The sequence below is a fragment of the Pteronotus mesoamericanus genome, unplaced genomic scaffold, assembly GCF_021234165.1.
Source record: "Pteronotus mesoamericanus isolate MK-2021 breed Mesoamerican mustached bat unplaced genomic scaffold, CSHL_Meso_final contig_1, whole genome shotgun sequence".
Lineage (NCBI taxonomy): Eukaryota > Metazoa > Chordata > Mammalia > Chiroptera > Mormoopidae > Pteronotus > Pteronotus mesoamericanus.
The window spans coordinates 2,362,352-2,383,618 of NW_026554998.1; the positions used below are offsets into that span (position 1 = coordinate 2,362,352).

The 21,267-nt window shown below is 49.9% G+C and overlaps 1 protein-coding gene across 2 annotated transcripts in view; it reads left to right on the forward strand.

Annotated features, from left to right (window-relative positions):
• The window catches only part of RNF216 (ring finger protein 216), a 103,859-nt gene that overhangs the window by 64,015 nt on the left and 18,577 nt on the right, over positions 1-21,267 (forward strand). For both annotated transcript variants that reach the window (XM_054571572.1, XM_054571498.1), the window contains one exon: positions 16,398-16,495. In XM_054571572.1, coding sequence (XP_054427547.1) covers positions 16,398-16,495 — 98 coding nt within the window. The remainder of the gene's footprint in view (positions 1-16,397; positions 16,496-21,267) is intronic.

Consider the following 21,267-nt stretch of genomic DNA (forward strand, 5'->3'; position numbering starts at 1 on the left):
CAGCCAGCAGAGGGCCCTAGAGCCTCACCAAAGCCTAGAATCTGGCGTTGCTGGGAAACGTTGGGAAGCCTGCCAGTTTGCCAGCAAGCCCACGCTGGAGTACTCATCTCTGAACGAGGAGGCGGCTCCGGCACCTCTGAGATCAATATAAGGAGTCAGGTAGAAATTACAGTTATTCACAGAAGAACAGTTGCAGAATCTGGTGACCCGATGGTCACATGTGGTGTTGCATTGTGGGTGGGGCATGGGGCCGAGTGCCATTTTAAGTTAAAGAAGAACCCACTGGCCTCTACAGGAACTGGGAAAGGAACCAGAAACTATTCGCCCAGCTCCTTCACATTCTGTATCCCCTTGCCCTGATTTTTCTTGGGTCCTAGTTCAGTAACCCTAACAGGCTCTGCATGTGTGATCCTCCTCCTGGGCACAGTGTTGCCTGGGAGACCCTGAGCGACACGCCCAGCACTATGGACAGTAAATGCCAGAGCAGGATTAAGCTGTTTGGCTCTTAACCCCCAGTGTTAGCAACTGAGTGACTAGATTCCAGACTGGTTCTTAGTGCTATCTTTCTAAACTGAGGATCTTCAGGTAGGTAGGGCTGATTAATAGTTAGCTTAGACAATGCCTTTATAAGTGCTTGCTATTATTACAGTCTACCAAAAACTGGACTTCGAATCATGGACTGGATCTTGTATCTCATTGCCTTTTTTTTATATATAGACAGATTTCCCGTTATTTTTTCTCCTTGTAGAAATCTTGGGGGAATCTCAAGAACACAAAGGAATGCAGATATATTATTAGCAGTCACATCCTGCAGTGGATAGAACTTACCTAGTGCTCACCATTACTGAGTGTAGGATGCACTACCTGTGCCATTGTGTTCAGAGGCAAGGAAAATAGAGTGATTGGTGCCTCCTTGATTGGCGCAGTGGCGGTGTGTGCTCAGCAGTCTCTGAGGAACCTGCATTTGTTCTAGAATACATGCCTCGACAGCGGAGAAATAACGCCAGCACAAAATAAAATAATTTCCACGTTATACAAGATGTGTCAGAGGACCCTAAAAATGGGTGGGAAGTCCACGCACACATGCATGTGTGTGTTTTCTGTAGTGGTATTTTACTTAAATTAGACCACTGGTTAAATTTCTTAAGGTCATTTAATACAATTCAGTTTGTTTTGTTTTTTAATTTTTTATTGTACTTTTTTTCCATTACCTTTTATCCCCCTTCTTTCCCCCTCCTCCCCGGTTTTGCTCTTAAGAAACAATAACCCCAACCCATCTGGAAATTCGGGCCTCGGATGAGGTTGATTCTGGCATGGACTGGTCCCATTTTAGAGCACTCCAGCTGGACAGACACCTGGTCATAGGCCCAAGGTCAGCCTTGAAATAGTGGCGTGGGACAATAGCTGGAGGGGAAGTGCTTTGAACCTGAGGCCCAATGAAGGCCAGTGGCTTTTCTGTGTGTCACGGTTCTCATACTGTACCGTGTTTGTGAGTCCTTTATTTATTTCCCAGTTGTTAGGCCTGAAGTGCCATTCTTTAAAAAGCTAAGGATTTCGATTAAACCAGCTTTTTCTGGCTCACAGCTACTCTTCCCAGTTGTACACGTGTTCACCACCTATGCCCCTTCAGAGTGTCCAGGGTGCCATTTGTGTTCCAGGAGCACCACCGACGCTGTGGTAGCCACACAGCCAGGCAGATGGGACCGAGGCGGTGGGTCTGGAGCAGACTGCGCTGCGTGCCCCGCACAGACAGGCTTGCGCCCGGGGGCTGCGGGAAGGGGCCCACTGGCTCTGCCGCATATATCGCTGACCCCATTTCAGAGCAGTGCGTCTTGCACCTGCTGTCAGCACTTTGACTGTCAGCTTTGTTTTGTGTTAAAGTTTGCATGAAGTTCTAGGGTATGGAACGGGGAGGAGGACATTTATTTGGGATGAGAAGAACTTGGATAGAGGTGGTTCTGTGATCTGTGCGGCTCTGCCTCTCTCCCCAATCCACTGAGGTGCAGGCCCAGGAAAGCCCCTTTGATAGATGGATTGATTGATTGATTGATTGATCTGAGCCTTCAGCCTTCTGAATCCAGAGCCTCGGATTCTCGTCGGACTGACCCAGTGTCTGTGCAGGATGCTGGATGCGAAGCGCCCAGTATAGCAATTAGCACATAACAGACACTTAATAAATGGTCCTTCGTTAAAGTGTTCCAGAGCCATTCCTTTCTTTGCCATCATTTTAAAATCAAAAATTAACCTTTTAATTAAACTGTAGGAGTTCTGTGTTACATAGAAAGCTAGCTTCTTTTTTTTTTTTTTTTTCTTTTATTGATTAGAGAGAGCGCAGATCCAAACGGCGCTCTAACCAGCTGGTACCTGGCCAAGGAGGAACTGGCTCTTTCTTGCAGGGACTGCTTTGCATCCCACATCACTTTAAAGGCCCCCCACTTTGAGCCCCACAAGTGAGAGTGGGCATCGGTGCCTCTTTGAACAGGCCTCCCAGGGGTTCCCGGCTGGCAGGTTTTTCTAATGGGCTGTGATGGTGTAGAGTTGTTTCAGGGTTTGGAGGGGTTGTTTGTTTCCAGAACGGAGCCACATGGGAGAATTTTTTCAGAATGTGCCATCCTTCTGTTTCCTCTGGTTCACTCTCTCACTCTGGATTGCAGCCTTGGCCTCCTGGACTACCAGTGTATAAAATCAGATTTTTATCTAAAGTTCCAGCTTTCTGGCTTCTCTTCAGTTTAAAACCTTGGGCAAACTGAATTCTCACTTTTGCTTAGCGACCATCAGTCGCCGCCCTCGGTTGGTGTGTCTGTAACAGCTTGCATTGCCTGCTGCCATGTGGGCATTTCGAGTTTGCCGCTCCTGGTCCTCTGCAGTCTCCCAAAAGTCAGGGACACAGTCTTGTTCATGATCGTTCATGGTAAATATTTGTTGAAATAGAGTCAATTATTCATACCTAAATATCATAACTATTTGTTGTTGGGGAGCAGTAAGAGAATGCAGAGAGACAGATGCACATGTAAGTCACCGGGTTTTTGTGCATTCTGGATGGCACCTGTGTGTTCGTCTGGGTGGAAAGCACATTGGTGGCACTCTTGGTGTTCTGGGACTCAGTCGCTGTCTCTATAGCAGTTGCTCCTTCCCTCTGCTCCTCCCAAGAGTCATGATGTAGAGCCTCTGACACCTGGGAAGGTCAGAGGGCAGTAGTGTGTGCACGAGGGGGCCAGGACCTCGTGGGACCACCACCCTCCCATGTTGGATGGTCGCTGAGGGCCACCCTGTTAGGGGGCTAGGAGCATGATAACACAGTACCACAGATTGGGTATCTTAAACAACAGATATTTATTTTTTTACAGTTCTGGAGGCTGGAAGTCCAAGATTAAGGTGTCAACAAGTTTGATTTTTTCCTAGACCTCTCTCCTTGGCTTGTAGATGGAGGCTTTCTCACTGTATCCTCACGTGACTTTTCCACTGTGAACACCCTGTGTCCAACCCTCCTCCTCTTCAAGGATACCAGTGAGATTAAATTAGGGTCCACCCTAGGGCCCTCGCTTCAACCTAATCACCTCTCTAACGGACCTGTCTCCCAATAGACTCGCATTCTGAGGGTCGGGGGTGGAGTTAGGACTGCAGTCCACAGCAGCCGCAGGTAAATGTGTCTCCCCTGCCTCGCCCCTCCCTGCTGCAGGGCGATGGGGGATGTTGGGATAGTTATTTTTAAGTGTTTTTGGACGTCATTTGTATCTCCAGCCATTCCTTAGGCTCTCCATTCATGTGAAATGTTTGACTTTTTCTTTCTTCAGATTATGCATTCCAAAAAGAAGCTTTTAATTATCCATATACAGGGTCTGGTAGAAGTAAGGCTTGCTTGAGTGTGGTTGGTAGGGTATATGTGACTGTCTCGCACAAGATGGAAAGCAATTTGAGCATTTCATCTAAAATGGCATGGTGTGCTTGAGTATGATATTGTTATGTTACAGAGTTACATGCTTGTGATTTTGTAATTTTAAAAAGGGGGGGGGGCGTTATTTGTGCTGGACCCTGTGTATTTAAACTACATTATGTTATAATAGCAAAAAATAAATAAGTGTAATTTTCTTTAAATCAAAGATATATCGAGCCCTGGCTGGTGTTGCTCAGTGGGTTGAGCACTGGCCTGTCGACCAAAAGGTCGCTGGTTCAGTTCCTGGTCAGGACACGTGCATAGGGTGCTGTTCAGGTCTCCATTTGGGAGCACATGAGAGGCAACTGAAGGATGTTTCTCTCCCTCTCTTTCTCCCTCCCTTTCTTCTCTCTAAAAATAAATAAATAAATAAATTTTTTTTAAAGAAAAGGTTCATGGGATCTTACAGAGTTGAGAGAACAATAAAATAAGTGTCTCAGAGCTGGGACTCTGGAATCAGACTGCCTGCATTCAAATGAAAGCTCATAGATCCGCAGGCTCTGTAACCTTGGGCGGGTTACTCAACTTCTTCATCCCTCGTGTATAAAATTGGGCCAATGATAAATATCACCTACTTAATTAAGTGGTTGTGAGCATTAAACGTGACGTGATATGCGCCTTGCTGGGCCCTGCGCCCAGCATGTAGTGAGAGGAGTGGCATGTGCTAACAGAAACATTTGGGTAGCTAAGACGCTCTCTAGCCTAGACACCTACTGCCTCTGCCAGAGCCCTTTTCTACTAGTGTACTTTTCGCACAACAATTTCAGTCATCTCGTTTAAAAGATTTTTTTTCTTGTGCTGAGGCGCCTTTTTTTTTTTTTTTTTTAATTGATTTGAGACAGAAACATCCAGTTGTTGTTTCTCTTATTTATGCATCTGCTGGTTGATTCTTATGTGTTTCCTCATCTAAGATGGAACCTGCAACCTTGGCATATTGGGACAAAGCTCTAACCAGCCCAGTGGCCAGGGCCAAGGCACTTTTTTTCCTCATTTGGCTTTTTAATCAAACCAGTAACTCAAACCAAACTAGTAAAACAAAGAGTAATACAATTAATATAAAGAATACAAAGAAAAATAAGGATCCATGATGCCTGTGAAGAAGCGATTCCCTGATGTCACCCTCTTCTTGTTGAGGCACAGTGCCCGAAGCCAGTGGGTCTCAGAAGTCTTTTGTTGAGGGCAGACTGTGCCAAGTGATGATGTGTCTATTTCAGCATGTCTGACAGTTGGGAAAACAGCATAAAGCAGAAACGGTCGTAATGGGACTTAGAGTTGAGCCAAAGACAGAGTTGTTAGAGTATCAGCAGATGTGTCCCCTGTGTGTTTCCAGGTCCCCCAGCCTGCACCCTGGCACGCAGGGCTTGGAGAGCCCAGCTGAGGCAGAAAGCTGCTTGTGACGTTTTAGCCTGTTGTCCGTCTGCTGTTATTTTGAGCATTCGCTATAAAGAAATAATTAAGAATGAAAACTAAGACACTAGCAACACCCCAGCACAGGCAGCCCCTCTGGCAGCTCTCCGAGAGGCCACGCACGGGAGCGGCATGGGGAGGGGGCACAAGTGATGCGGCCCCCACTGGGCAGGCTCAGCTCTGCCTTCCGGGGCTGGGCTCCTGCCCTCAAGGAGAGCTGTGGATGTGTGGCCCACGACAGGTTCCCCCTGGTGGGCCACAGGACCGGACCTGAGATTGGAGCCATGGATTAAGGCTGAAAGACAGCTTGGAAAAGATGAGAGGAAAGTAACGTTTGGGACATTCTGCGCTACGAGACCCATGCACAGCACCGTAGTTGCTCTTTGGCTTCTACAGCCACCCCTGAGGTTTTGAACATGAAGATCCTAATGAAAAGGTCAGGATGGGGGTAAAGCATGTTTTGGGGTCAGTGTGATAGGTACTATATAGCAGTGTGCTACATTGATTAATTTCTTTGTGACCAAATATTTTTTACAGTGTTTGAGATGGTGGAATCCTAAGGTTTGTTTTATACTTGAGTGATGGTTGGTCTTTTTCTCCCCCCCCCTTTTTTTTTTAATTTATTGATTTGAGAGCCCTTAATTCATTGTTTCACTTACTTATGCATTCTTCGGTTGATTCTTGCATGTGCCGTGGCCAGGGTTGAACCCACAAACCTTGGCGTATCAGGATAACACTGTAACCAAGTGAGCTCCCTGGCCAGGGCTAAGGATGGTTTGTTACAGGTAGAGCTGCCTCACAGGTACATAGGTTGGCCTTCCGGCACATGCTGCCTGTTCCCAGAGGCACATGGCCGGGCACAAGGCAGGGGGAGAGGGCCAGTCATCTCGTGGCCAATTGTCGGCACTGCAGAATCGTAGCTGGGATGAGCCAGAGACGCTGCGCTGGCCAGTGCAGCTCCCTCTCCCTTAGCGTGTGTGGAGTTCAGCTGACAGACTCTTGATTTCCCCTTTCTCTCACCGCAGCTAACTGGGGCACACCTCCTCCCTCCTCAGATCTGTTGGAGCCTGCGTTGGCCCTAGAGCTCCCCGGTGTCACCTCTGTCGCCGCCTCCACCACTTGCCTGTCCCCCCAGGAGCTGCGCGGCATGCCTCGCGTCCTGAGGGAGAGGGCACCTTCTCTCCGCGTCCTGCGCGCTCAGGGCCCGTGCTGTCCGCCCCAGAGCTAGCGCTGCGAGGTACGGGCGCGGTTCTGCATGGCAGGTTCGGCTGTCGGGTTGCCTGGGATCTGGCTCTCTTGCAGGGGGTGCTGGCAGTTGCTTTGCCGGCCACTCCTGCTGGGCCCTGGTTCCAGGAAGTCCAGGAGCAGCCTTGCAGTGAGCAAAGAGATCTGCTTGGCCGTGTCCTGCCCGGCTCTGGCAGTGTTTCTCTCTGACAGTTTAAAACGGTCTACTCTAGAGCTACCACCACTTCTGGCCATGGGGCATGGCTGCCGAGCCTCCCGAAGGCCTCTGTTCTGCGGACTCGCGTTCACTGTTGTTCACAGAGAGCGCGCCCTCCCAAGGACCCGGGGCTGGGCCGCCCTTCCATTCCTCACGTGGTCCCTGGGAACTTCTGTGAGAAAGAGCCTCTCCGATCCTTTAAAGAAACTTTAGGATTTTGAATGAGTAAATGAATCGTAAATTAATGGCTTTCAAACTGTTTTGACTGTGACCCATAGTAAGAATATATTTTATCATAAACACAATACATACATAAATGTGCATAAATATATATACATATAACCAGAGCAGTAGTTTTACAAAACAAGTACCTGACGTGAAATGCACTCTCTAGTATCTTTTCTGTTCTAGTTAAAACAACAACAACAACAAAAAAACAAAAAACCACCCACTGGTCATTACCTACTAAAATGATTTCACAACCCACCAATGGGTTGCGAGTCATAGTTCAAATATCACAGCTGTAAGTAACTTCACTTCCCTGAACTTGTACGGTTGTGTTGCATGCCCGCTGCCAGCGAGTCCTATGAGTGTGGCTCTGCCACAACCTCCGCGCCTACCCTTCCAGGCCCGCAAGGGAAGCGCAGAGGCGGAGAGCTGTCCGTGAAGGGGGTGCCACATGGCAGAGAGGGGCGCTTTGGACCAGCCCCACTCAAAGCCTCTTAGCGAGAACCCTCCTTCATCTCGATTTACTACGGGCACGAGCTGGAGTCCTTATCGTTACCTCCCAGGCCCCAGACACCGGCTGTCCATTTGGCTCTTGCTAGCGCCCCCCCCCCCCCGCCGCCTTGCCCCTGCTGTTTCTCACTCAGCCCGGAGTTCTTCCCCCAGACGCCACAGGGCTCACTTCCTTGCCTGCCCTAAGTCTTTGCATACACAGGCCTTCTCAGGGAGGCCTCTGTAGCCACTGACTTTATACTTTGTGAACAATTCCCGCCGCCCCCACCCCCCGCACTCCCGCGCTAGCATGCTCCCTTCCTGCGTTGTCCTTAGCACATAAACGTCCACCTCCTGACATCGCTCTGGGTGTTGCCAGTATCGTCCAGTACATGGCACTTACACGTATCTATTATATACATGGGCATTTGAGAGAAACGGCCATCAGTATTTGAGTAACTGCTGTAAAGGAATTGGTATTTTGTGTTATTCTCTTAAAGGTAAAATAGGACTTGTATGCATTCCTGGAAGCTCTGACCTCCCACTTTATGTTAAAAGTCCTGGTCCCCATGGATGTAAAAAGCTGGCCGCTGCGGCTCTCCCGGTCAATGCTTCTCAAGCATCTCCCTCTCCCAGGCGTTGCAAACCTTGGTAGGTCTGGGTGCCTTTATAACGTTCTGTCCCTAGGGGGCAGCATCAGCCCAGAAACCAAAATTGAGGCCACATGTTTTTGTCACCTACTGCTGCTGGTGGATCCAAAGGAAGGGGATGTTTGCTTCTTTCTAATCTGCAGGAGTAACACTTGGAGATTTTTTTTTCCAGGCTCTACTTCTGTACCAAGAAATGGTAGAGTACACATACAGGGCACACATTATTTAAAACCCCTTAGTTTAGTCTATGACCATGAAAAACAACAGTATGAAGTCTCCACTAAGAAGTCTTTGCCTCAGGAATGTTGCCCAGAGCTGGCACCTGGCCGTGCCCAGATTTGAATTTCTGCATTTAGAAATCTAGGGTCTGCCTTTGAAAGATTACTTACTTTGAGGAAAAGAAAGAAAACCCGTGCAAGGAGAGCTCAACTTCTTGGAGAGGTGTGATGCAACCAGATCATTACAGGGCGGTATTAAAAGAATTGATGTTTGAATTTTGTTTGTCCTGTCAGAAATTCAGCGGGCCCAGGCAGGCTGGCTGTTGGACTCTGGTTGTATGGGAGGGAGCGGAACCTGCGATCTGGCCTTGGGGAGTAACTGACCTCCAGAGCCCCTGGAGCCAGACTGACTCTGATCTTCCCATTCTGACCCCTCTAAACTAGAGGTTCCAGGCAAAGGTTTGCCCACGCTACCATTGAAGCTTTTTTAACAGAAGTGAAGAGATCAGTTTCCACATATTGAAGCTATGGGAGAAAATCAGCAAAGAACATCTTGATCGAAATATATTCAGTACTTTCTCAAGCACCATCTGCAAGCATTTGGTCATTAGCTTCTTGGTAATAACTGATTTTCCCAGTTTTGCATTAGATTGGGAAAGAAAGGGAGCAAAGAAAGGAACCACAATGAAAAATATCCCAAAAACCTGGAATAATCTTCTGGGGGGACCCCTTGTAGTACCGGCTTCCCCCTCTAGGTGAGTGTTCTAGGAACCCATCTGTATCAGTGGACCAGCTGGTGGTGGTGTGAGAGGCTGCATTTGGCTTCAGTGAAATTTTTTTTGAAGACTCATTAAGCGCGTTTGCCCATTTAATGATTGGTGATTTATTAGTGCATCTACCCACACCACACTGAGTGTTCGGCAATTTTTGACCAAGAACAGCATGACCCCTGTGCCCTACCCTCCCTGTTTACTCAGTCTCACCCTGAATGACTCTTTGTTTCCCGGGATGAAAAAATTCCTCAAAAGGAAATGTTTTACTGATGTGGAAGAGGTGAAACAAAAAATGGCAGAAGCACTAAAAGGCATCAACATTGACAAGTTCAAACACTGTATTGAGCAGTGGAAAAAAACACCTCGATAGGTGTATTGCATCTGGCAGAGAGTACTTAGAAGGTGACTGAAGTTTAAACACATGTGAATAAATATGCAATTTTTTATAAATGAATTCCAGGCTTTTTTGGGTCCCCCCTCGTACATAATCTGTATCCTTAAGACATAAACCCTAATGATTTAACTTGATAGGGTCTTATATTTAACTTGGTTTTCTCATAAAATTGTCATTATACTTTGTATAATTGTAAGACCTCATAAGGACGAAATAACGTTCTTTTTGGCAGAGGTCAGCTTCTCCTGTGCCCCCGCCCCGGTGTGCGGGCGAAGTCCTGGGGGCAGCGGCAGGGCCTCTGCGAGGAAGTGCGCACGCTTTGTCTTGCCACCTTCGTCTCTGTGGTTTTTCATGTATTCAGCCCCTCATGGGGATCAGACCTAGTGTGAGACCCTAGAAATTCAAAGATAACAGGCATAGTGTGGTGGATCGTAAGTAAGCTCCTTGCAGTCAGGAATTTGCAGCTTATGCACCAGTGAGTCCCCATGTAGCACAAAATTGGCAAAGATAACTTTTTTTTTTTTTTGACCTGGATGGGTTGAACCCTCCATTCCAAGCCTGTCTGCAGTGAGCAACAGGGCATAGTTTTTGCCTGCAAGGAGTGCTTGGCTCCTTGGGGATGTGATGTAATCAGATAATTAAAGACGCTATTAAAAGTGCTGTAATGGAGTGGGAGCCACGTGCTCCCGGAGTCCAGGGGAAGAGTGTCAACTTCAGCCCAGGTCATTTGGGTTTCCCTAGAGCCCCTGGCATTTGGAGTGGGGACTGATGCTGCCAGAGGAGGAGGGACATCTAAGGAGAGCGCCCACCGTGGTGTTGGGTGTGTGGCACTGGCAGGCAGCCAGCTGCTAGGCATGCGAGGGCGCCGCCTCCGAGCCCCTCTTCCACGCCCCACCCTGCTCCCACCGCTCTAGCGAGGGCCCCCAGGTTTGAGCCGCGGCGCCGGCTCTGCACAAGGCGCCCTTCGCGCAGTGTGAGGCGCATCCTCCCTGCCCGCACTCTGCCCCACACCTCGGCCGCAGAGCGCACGCCCTGCTGTCTGTCGTTCCTCCTGCCCACCCCTCCCAGAATGTGGGCCGACTATAGGAGGACAGAGACTTCATTTGTTCCCTGATCCTTTGCTGAGAACAGAGCCCGGTCACCGGGGCTCACCGGGGGGCGGCTCTCAGGAGGACGAGAGGGACAGGAACCTTGAGTGAGTGAGAGAGAGGGAGAGGAAAAGTAGGAGAGCGCGCTGTCGCTCCTTTCAGGCACGAGCATCATTGTTGCAAGTCCGCGGGTACCAGCGCTGGCTGCTGCAGACGTGAGTAGCAGGTATTCACAAGCAAAAGCGCAGAGGCTGGGTAAGGGGAGGGCCAAGCGACGGGTCTTCGCTTCCGGTGTGGAACAGTCACAGTGAGCCTGTCTGTGTACATCTAATGGGAATCTAAAAACACGCTTCCTTCTCTGCCCTGCCAGACGTGCAGCTGGCTGAAGGTGGCAGGAACAGCCACTTCCCCACATGTCCAGTCTGAGGTTGCTCAGAACGTCCCTGTCATTACCGTTAAGAAACTCTAGTCCATCCTGCATCTCAGTGGGCCATTCCCAGCTCCCCGGACACACGGGGAGGCAGGCGTCCTGCACAGCTGCAGCCGTGCGCCGCCCCCTCCGGTTCCCTGACACCCATTGCCCCATGGCCTTGCTGATCTTTCATCTGTGGGCTCCGTCCACAGGGCGCCCATTGTAACTTCCAGGCTTGTCTCACACCCTTGTGCCTCGGCATTTCCAGTAAACAATGACCTGGCCTTGCCTGACGGTCACTGTGCTGGCACGCATGAGTGAGAGTAGAGGGGAAGGGGCAAGCGGCTTTGGAATCAGGCAAACTTGAGTCCGTAGCTCTGTGTTCTTAGACAAGCTAATGTATCTCTCTGAGCCTTCCATTTTCATTTACTTAAAAAAAAAATGGGGCTAATGTGCCAATACTTTCATTGTGGAGTTGCTGTAAAGGTTGAATGAGATGTGTGTGCAAAGCATCCTGTACCAGAAGGTGTTTGGGTTTGGAACCAGGAGGCAGTACTGTGGGGTAGTGGGAGGGATGAGACAGTTCAAGATGCTTGTTAAAGACGCGCGCTGCCTTGAGGATGACATTCCAGAGGGAAATGCATCTAAAGAGCCAGAATTGAAAGGGTCTTTTTAAAATAATAACAAAGTCCCTTTCTGAAGCCATACAGGAAAAGCTCTTAGTCCTGACCAGGACAGCTAGGCACGCTGTTTCCCCGCACCCGGGTCGGCCTCAGCCCTGCCAGGCTCAGCGCTGGCGCAGCTCGGCACAGGGCGGGGCGTGCAGGGCCGCGGAGGAAGTCTGGCCTGGAGTAGAATGCAGACTCCAGGGCTTGCTTCCCCAGGAGTCGCCTGCTTGGTCCTGGTCTGGTGGCGGGCTGCTGCAGGCGCTGCAGCTTAGCCAGGCAGCCAGAGCAGCCTTTCGAATGTGGAAGGGTAGTTCGCCCGCTCGGCCTGCTTCCCACGTGCGTCGCGCTGGCCTCCGTGTCTGCGCTGACCACTGTCCTCGTTAAGCCCCCCACCCCGCTGCCCTACCCCCTCCGCCCCTCGGCTCCGTCCACACGGACTTCCTCTGCGCTGCTAGAATGAAGACAGGCCCCTCCCTCACCAGAGCCCGGCACATCCTCTCTTCCCTTTGCCCAGAACATCTGCTAACCCTGCTCACCCTCAGGGCTCCGCCTCTGTGTCACATCCTCAGAAAGGCTTTTCTGATCCCTGACTGATACAACCCCGCTGTTTCACACAGCGCCTGACGCTTTTCCTCTGAAATATTCTGCCCGTGGTGGTAGTTATACATGTTTGTGTAATACCTGTTTTCCTCACTAGGCCATGAGCTCCAGGAAGGTAGAAACTGTGTCTGATTTGCTTATTGCCACGTCCCCAACATCTCACATGGCACTTGACAAATGATAGAGGTTCTGCAAATACTGAGGATGAATAAAGATGCCAGTCTAAAATTAAATCACGTTCTCACCTGTCCTCCCACACACACTCGGTCTGCTTCTCCTCCTGCATCATTTGATCCAAGTTCGTGTTTCCACCAGCCCAGCTGGTGTCCCAAGTTAGAAACCCAGAAGTTACTCGAGACTTCTCCCTCGTCACTTTCATTACTCTTCCAGTTGTGCCTGTCTTCCTGCCTCTAGTCTCAGCCCCTTTGGTGGGCAAATGCTCAGCCCGCCAAAGCATTTGCCCAAGCCGGGCCACAGCTCTGTGGCTGCGGTCGCTCGCCGGGTCAGAAGACATGCGCAGAGCAGGCCACCTCCCCGTGTGTGTGTGTGTATTTGTAAGTTGTGTGTATATACTGCTGCCATACCTCATACGTTATAGAACGTAACAAAAATGTAAGAAATTATACATGTGATATTAAATCATACTTTTAAATAATTTTATTTAATGACATGAAAACCTTTTATGCACATTAAAATATTGAGTATGTTTCATTACTGATGTTTAACGGCCTGGTTCTACATTTTAGATACTTGGCTTTAATGGCTGTTGTAGCTGGGAAAGGTACTTTACAAAGAGCTGTCAGCCTAGATGGGAGGGGACTTGGCTAGTTGCCGGGTGTTCTCACCACTCGGGTACTTGTAGTCGGTCCCATGAAGATGCCAACTCCTCAGAGAGTTCTCTTCCTTAGCCCCTCCCCCTCTTCCTTGCTGTCTCTCCCGGATGTGCATGTGCGGATGGTATTTGGGATGTTGATGAAATCAGCTGTTTCCTCCTGATCCAAAAATGCACACACACAGGCATTTGAGAGCGCAGTTTCCGATTAGATTTGAGAGCCAGGACATGCATGGCCTTAGTGTCCTCGCGGCGCTTGTTAAGGTGTGCTCTGCCTTCCAAAATGGTCCTTGGGACTTTCTCATTGGCCTCACTTTGAAGAATGGGATTTCTTCATGTTAGAAACGTTCCAGAACATTTCTTCTGCCTAATACTGTTTAAGTGTTTGTTGAGTCTAGGGACAAAGCCCAGCTGTGCTTCAGAGGAGAGAATTACAATTTAGTAAAGTATACGCTGTGTTTAGAAGAGAGGGTGCATTTTTAAAGAGAAAGCTCTGAATGTTAAACTTACCCAGCCTGCTGTTTGCTTGCCTTGTTTTAATGGTGGGTTTCGATGTCTAGCTAGCTAGACTTCTAAAAAGACACTGCTGTTTTATTCCCTGGGACCCTGGGGACCCTCCCTTCAGTGGGAAGTACCACGGCTGCAGATCCACTCACAGACTTAGGAGAGAGCCACTGTGATTCTGGAAGTGACTGGTAGCTTCTCAGTGACCTCTCACAGCTTGGTCCGGTCATCTTGCTGTCGGGGACCGGTGCCTTCCCTGGAAAATAGATTCTTCCCTCAAGAAAAAGGTCCCATGAATTAATAACTGGATCGCCAGGAATTCCACAAAGCATTATCTAAATGCCCTGCATTGTCTCCAAGCAGCTGCTCCTGGCGGGTGGCTAGGTTAGTGTTGTTTGGAAGGTTAGGGCCCAGCTACCAGCTCCTCTGTTCTCCAGCTGTTGTTTATCCTCCAGCTGCACAAAGAGTCAGGCAAAAGGCCTTTCAAACGCAGGGCTTATGCTGCTTTAAATTTCAGTGTGTAATAACTAGCTCACTGCTGGTTTAGCCTGTTTACTGAGAGGGATGTAATCAGTGAGCCAGAGAACGTCGTTTGCCTTGGAAGCAAAAGCATTTAATACAGAATCTTCAATCAGCTCACTTCCACCCCCGCCCCACCCCATTCTGTTGTTTGACGCCTTTTTACAACATCTGCCAAAGGGTTGTTCAAGTTCTCACCTCCCCAAGCAGTCCATTTCATTTTTCTCTTGCTTTAAATTTTATGTATCCTTTAATTAGCTAGTACATTTATATGATGATATAAGATTCAAAAGGCCTTTAGTAAGAAGTCTCACCTCTGCCTGCCAGCCACTCAGGACAATCACTACTAACAATATCTGGGGTATCCTTTCAGGTTGCATTTGTGTGTCACGGTCTTCTCCCCCTGCCACCATAGAAACGGCGGCATCTATGCCATGTATACCGTTCTGTGCCTTGTTAGCATCATCCTCCCAGTGTGTGTGAGAAAGTGCTCAGTGATGTTGACGGTACAGCGATGGGTGTTTTTAGAATGGATGTGGAAACGGAACCTCGTAAGTCTCCTGGTGATCTCTAGCCTGGCCACTCCCAGATGCTAAACATTTATACCCATCTGCCTGTCTGACATCTCTGCTGGGTGTCCCACAGGCCCTCCCCTGCCATCGGCACCCAAGTTAAACTCTGGATCTGAAAGCCGGCCTTCCCTCTCCCCAAGCCAGGCCTTTCCCACTGTCTCCAAGAGCCATCTGTGTTGCCCTTGCCTTGTGTTGCACAAACCAGAAACCAGGGTGTCGTCCTTGACACCCGCCTCTCCTCACTCCCAGAGCCGGGCATCGTCCGCCAGCCATTTTCGCTGCCTGAATTTCTGTCAGATCAGTCAGCTTTTCATCATGCCCTCCCCTGTCTCCCGAAGCCTCCTTGATCCCCTCCTGGTTGACTTTTATAGCTTCCTAACTGTCTTGCACACTTCCACCCTTCCCTGCTGCCAGTCTGTCCTCCATGAAGAACGAGCTTGTAAAATAACAAAGCTGATCATGTTACTCCCATGCCCGACACCTGCGGACACCTTCCTGGTGCTCTCAGGGTGAACGGCAGACCGTTCACAGGGGCCTTGCGGGATGTCGCTGCGGGCCAGCCTCAGGGGCCGGCCTGCCGCCTCGCCTGCGGCCCCGCCTCAGGGGCCGGCCTGCCGCCTCGCCTGCAGCCCCTCAGCCTGCAGCGCCGTTCTCCCGGGCGCTCGTTGGCGCCGCTTCCGGATTCCAGGCTCCGCTTCTCTAGCCTTCACTGTCCCCCCAGACTAGATCAGCTCCCCAGTTCAAGCTGACGGTATCTTCTCCTTTACTGTAGTTATTAGGATTGTAATTTCCACTTATGGAAATTAAATTGGATTAATTTTTTTTAACTCCTGTTATTGATGTGAGATAGTTTATAAACTACAAGAAATCCTAGAATAAAAAGTAGTACTTTTTTAAATTCATGTTTAGAAATGAAGTTAAATGCGGAGGATGACCCCGTGTTTGTGAGGGAGGCTGCCTGAGGGAGGCCCCTGAAGGGTCCTCGCCACCCTAGTGGCCTGGACCGCGCTGCAGCTCAGTCCTGCAGAAGCGCCCGTGCCGGGCCAGCGCTGGACAGAACACTGGGCGCGGGAAGGGCAGGAACCAGTAAGACCCAGACAGGGCCTGCCCTCTAGCAGCTCGCAGTATTTCATTTTTAAAATTCCAGATCCCATAATCTGGGATGGTTTTTTTTTGTTTGTTTTGTTTTGTTTTGTTTTGCAGGGGCGGGGGAGGCATTTTAGAAAGCCTCACACAAATTGGGTGATGGAAACAATGAGTCCTTTTTTTCCTGTATCCCCACCCGAGGACTTTCTTTTTCCCCCATTGCTTTTAGAGAGAGAGGAAGGGGAGTGGGGAGACTGTTGATGTGAGAGAGAAATATCCGTTGGCAGCCTCCCTTAAGTGCCCTACTGGGGATCGAACCCTTCACTGTAGAGGATGATGCTCTAGATGAGCCACACCAGCCAGGCCACGCCACGCCACGCATCCTTCTGCTCTAAGGAGAGAAAACTTGCCCACGCTTTTCTGTAATGGTTTTTCCCCTTCTGCCGAGCTGTCTGTAGACGAGCGCCTGCCAAAGGGGAGGGAGAGCCTCCAAAAGAGCGCAGGCAGCATGAAGGTTTCTTCCCATTCTCTGTCGTGGAGTATGCTCATCAGGAGCTGTCTGTGTGTCTGCTTTGTCCCCAGGAAACCTGTAGGAAGTGTCAGGGACTCTGGAAAGAGCACAACGGCCTCACCTGTGAAGAGCTGGCTGAAAAAGACGACATCAAGTACCGCACGTCCATGTGAGTAATGTTAACTCCGAGGGGTCCACAGACTGGTCCACAACACACCCCCACACACGTTACCCTGCCTTTTTGGCAGAGGGGACAGTGAGTAGTGTGGGGCAAACAGGTTCTCAGGACGAGCTCAGCCTAGAGCGGTCTCAAAGTGACACACTGTAGTTAGGGAAGGTAGCACTAAGCTTGTCTCATATGTATTTGCTGTAGGGTACTGGTGACACTGAGTAGTAGTATCACAGTCTCCAGAATGCAAAGTAACGCGGTCAGAAATGGGAGCTGTCACTGCACGGTGCTCCCTGTGTGGCTGAACGCTTCACAAATACTTATTTATTGAGCACAATGAGTTAAACAATACAGAAGTCTATTTCTCTCTCATGTAATAGTCCAGCCTTGCAGATGGGTGGAGCAGGTCTGCCCATGAGGTCATTCAGACACACAGGTTCCTTTATCTCAGTGCCTCGCTGCTGCCCTGGGTGGTGCTCTCACCTGCCGGCATGGGACCGGGCTCAGCCACATGTACGCTGCGGCCCTGGGGTAAGGAGAGAGAGACAAGGTGCCAGGCAGGCGGTTTTTCTTCGATTTGTGAGTGATGCAGAAGGTGTATATGTTACTTCTGCTTGTGCCCTGTTGGTCTAGACGGAGTCACGCGGCCACAGCCTGCTCCAAGGCAGACATCATGTGTCATCTCTAGCCGGGTGATTTTAGGTCCAGCCTAAATTGGAATGTTAAGGAACAAGTTTTGTTACTAAAAAAAATGAAGAGGGAAATGCCTCTTTGGGGTAGTTAACAGTCTCCAAATCTACACCACAGGTAGGCACTATTATCTTTGTTTTACAAATGACACGACTGAGTCACAGAAATCCCAGGTAATTTTCCCGTGGTCACACAGTAAGCGGCCTGTCCAGTGGCTTCCTGATGGCACTTGACCCCAGGCTTGTGGGCAGGATAACAGCCCCCAGAGGGTCCATGCCCTGATCTCCAGGACCTGCGAGCTGTGAGTATGTCACCTTCCGTGGCAGAAGGGACTCTCCAGGTACGATTCAGGCGGTGGACATCGACATGGGGAGGTTATCCTGGATTACCAGGTACACAGTCTAATCACGTGACTCCTTAAAAGCACAGAGAGCGCCTTTCTCTGGTCAGATGGAGAGGCAGTGATGGGCAGAGTCAGAGACACACGAGGAGAGCTCCCTCTCGTTGCTGGCTGTGAGGACAGAGGAAGAAGGCCATGAGCCAAGGAATGCGACAGCCTCTGGAAGCAGGGAACAGCCTTCAGTTTTTAGAAAACGGGACCTTGGCCCCACAGCTTCCGAGAACTGAATTCTGCTGACAGCCCCGGTGTGCTCTGTCTGGTGATGAGCACCGGACAGGCTCGTTCCCAGAGCCTCCAGGAGGGACCACGGCCTGCCCACCCTGGTTTTGGACTGACAAGACCCATGCTGGGCTTCTGACATGCAGGACGATAAAATAATAAATGTGTGTTATAATAAGCTAATACATATGCGGTGGTTTGTTATAGGAGCAATAGAAAACTAACACAGATTTTGGTACCAGAAGTGGAGCACTGCTGCAACAAATACCTAAAAATGCAGAAGTGGGTTTGGAATTGGACAAGGGGTGGAACCTGGAAAAATTTTGAGAAGCATGACAGGAGAAAACCTAGATTCCCTTGAACAGACCATTAGTACAAATACGACGTTAGAAACTCCACAATTGAGGGCTCAAAAGTAACTGGGGAACATTCCAAGGAAAACCTGAATTTCCTTAGAGAATACGTAAATCACCATCAACGGACTGTTGTTTGTAGAAATACGGACATTGAAGGCACCGCTGGGGAGGACTCAGAAGGAAACGGGAGCCTGTTGCTGAAAACTGGAGGAAAGGGAGCCCTTGTCACAGAACGGCAGGACGCTTCGCTCATTTGTGTCCCTCGAGGTGCTGAAGAGTGGAAAATGCAAGTGGAAAGAGATAAATTGAGGGAAGAGCTGTTAACGGAAAGGAATAGGATGTGATTGTTTCTGAAATCGTCATCCCATCCAGATGAGAAACCCTAAAACCGATGGAGTCACTGTCAGGAGAAACATGGTCTAGAGGAAAAAAACAAGGATACGGCCGGAATGTCGAGAGTATTCGGTCACACACAAGGCTCTTTGAAGAGACTGAGGGAGTGACTCATAGGTCCTCGCAGTCTAACAGGCAGCCTCTAGTAAACTCAGGCATTATTACTCAGCCTTCTCACCAGAAGCCAAAAACAGAGGTGCGGTTGTCTCGGAAGCATCTGCGAATGAGCTTCACGTCTAATGGCATGAGCCCTGTGACATAGATGGAAGACCCCAAGGGCCGTGAGGATTCTGTATCAGCAGCAGCACTGCCCGCTTGGACGGGAAGGGCAGGGAGCATGAAACGAAAGGCATCTGTCAGACCCCCAGACTCCACAAGCGGGCAGCAGGCCGATGAGAAACGGCTCAGCTGCAGCACACACGGCCTCGCTTGCAAAAAGGATGGTTACTCGGAAAGTAGGGCCGTGGGCCAGGAGGGCAGAGCCTCAGGACCGCGGGGGACTGTTCTCAGGTCTGAGACGTGAGGGGGTTGGTCTGGCTGGATCCCAGATTGATTGGGAGTGGTGACGCCTTTTTTCCTTTTGTTTTCTCCTCTTTTGAACCAGAATATCTGTAACTGTCATCCTATGCCCGTACCATCACTGTATTTTTGAAGCAGATAACGTGTTTCTTTAGTTTCTCAGGCTCAAAAATGGAGAGGAGGTGTGTCCAAGTGGGTCACATGCGGAGTCTCACCTATACCCTGTTTAGATGATGAGACGTGGGACCGTTGAGCCGAGGAGATTTAGACGAGGTTTGGGGCGTGAACCCGGAGCTGTGATGGGCGCAGTCTTTGGGATGAGGTGACTCTAGGTTGCGTGGGGGGGTAGGTGTGAGTCTTTGGAGGCCACAGGACAGACTGGTAGGCAGAAGAGCAGCCTCCAGAGGCGTCCCTGCCCTCTCCCCACCACCTGTGACTGTTTTTACCTCCCACGGCGATGGGCCTGTGCGGATGGAATTACAGTTATGGCAGCAGTAGAAAACCAGTACAGCAGTGGACACGGAACCACACGTGCTGCCCCAACTAGAAAAGTCCAGCGTTGCCTCCTCAAATCCTGTCGCAGCCAGCCAGCCTTCACCTGTCAGAGTGGCCACCAACCTGGCCGGCGCTGTGGCCTTGACTCGATTGACACGTCAGAGGTGATTCTTTCTTCAGATTAGCCACCTTGTCAAGCAGTGCGCTGATTTCAGCTGCTGTGCTATTGCCTGAAACTCTGTCAGCATTTCATTCGGACTTGTCTTTCAGCCGATTTATGACTCGGCTCCCGAAAAATCTGTTCTCGTTACTGTGGACACGTCGTTTCTGGTTTGAGTTGGGAGGATGGGAGGGTTTCTGTTGTTGCTGTTTTGGGGCCTTTGTTTTGCTCCTGAGAAGGATGTATTACTCATCTAGTCAGTACAGGTTTACTGAGTGCTCACTATAGATATCTACCTTTAAGAACCTTGAGCAAATTTCTTAATATTTCTGTGCCTCAGTTTCCTCATCTGTAAAGTGCAGAGCACAGTCATATCAACTTGTAGGGTTATTGTGAAGATTAAAGTACCCAGAATGGTTTTGGGCACATGGAATGTCTAAAGGAATGAATCCCCATGACATAAATGGAAGACCCACAGGCTTCCATAAGCAGAAGTCCCTGATTTACAGACGTGGCGCAAGCATGCGAACAGATAACTTCTTGCGCTCAGGACCTGCTTGGGCCTGCTCAGGTGTTTTCCACTTGGAGCTGGTGATGGGGTGATGCGCAGCCCTTTACTGGTTCTTGGGGCCCAGGGTCAGGCGCCTGCACTACTCTAGGGCCCAGTCTTGGGCCAGGAGATGCTGCTTAGAAGAAAAGCTGATGGCTTTTTGGAGCAGAGCCCCATTCTGGCTTTCAGGCAGTTTCTGCTGCTGGCCGCACTCAGTGCCTGGCCTGCCGTAGACCCTGGGAGCACCGCTGGGTCCAAAGCCGCCAGAAGATTGCTTTTGCCCTGGGTCCTACTTAAACCCGCAGCCTTTTGTATCAGCAGTAAATGGATCAGAGCAGCACATCCAAATATCTGTGTTGATTGCAAAGTCCAGAAAGGCCTCCCAAGTGTCCGGCTGCTTTCTTCGTGGTAAGGGACACAAGATACAGCAACGTGTGCTTAGCTTTGGAAGGAGTAGCCTAATGATGCACGCCTGATCGCCAGGTCACCAGGCCTTCGTAGGAATTACAGATCTCGGTGTTTCCAAGAGACTGACTTCCCACCGCCTGGCATGCACACACCGTATCAGTGTGTCCTAGAGTGCCTGCCACTTCCTGTTCACCAGGTTCTATCTGCAAGTCATTTGAATAGTGACCACTGTGTTGTCCTATTGGATAACAGATGTTCAAGGTTCTTGCCAACTGCTTCTGGTGTTCTCTGCTTATTGGACAGAGAATAAAAGCATTTTCCAGCTCAATAGCTTCATCCCAGTTGCCAGAGGCTCTTGTTTACTTGCCTTGGTGAGAAATGACATCTGGAACAGCAGCTGCAAGTACAGTCAGCACCTAACTAGGCATCCAGTGATGCACTGGGTCCAGGACCCATTCTCTCTCTAGGCCAGAGAAGTAAAAGGAGGCACGATGGCCGTCAGCGGCCCTGCATCCTGGTGGTGGCATCAATCTCAGAGGCGCCCACAGACCCTGGTATTACTTTCCACAGGGCGGGAGTGCT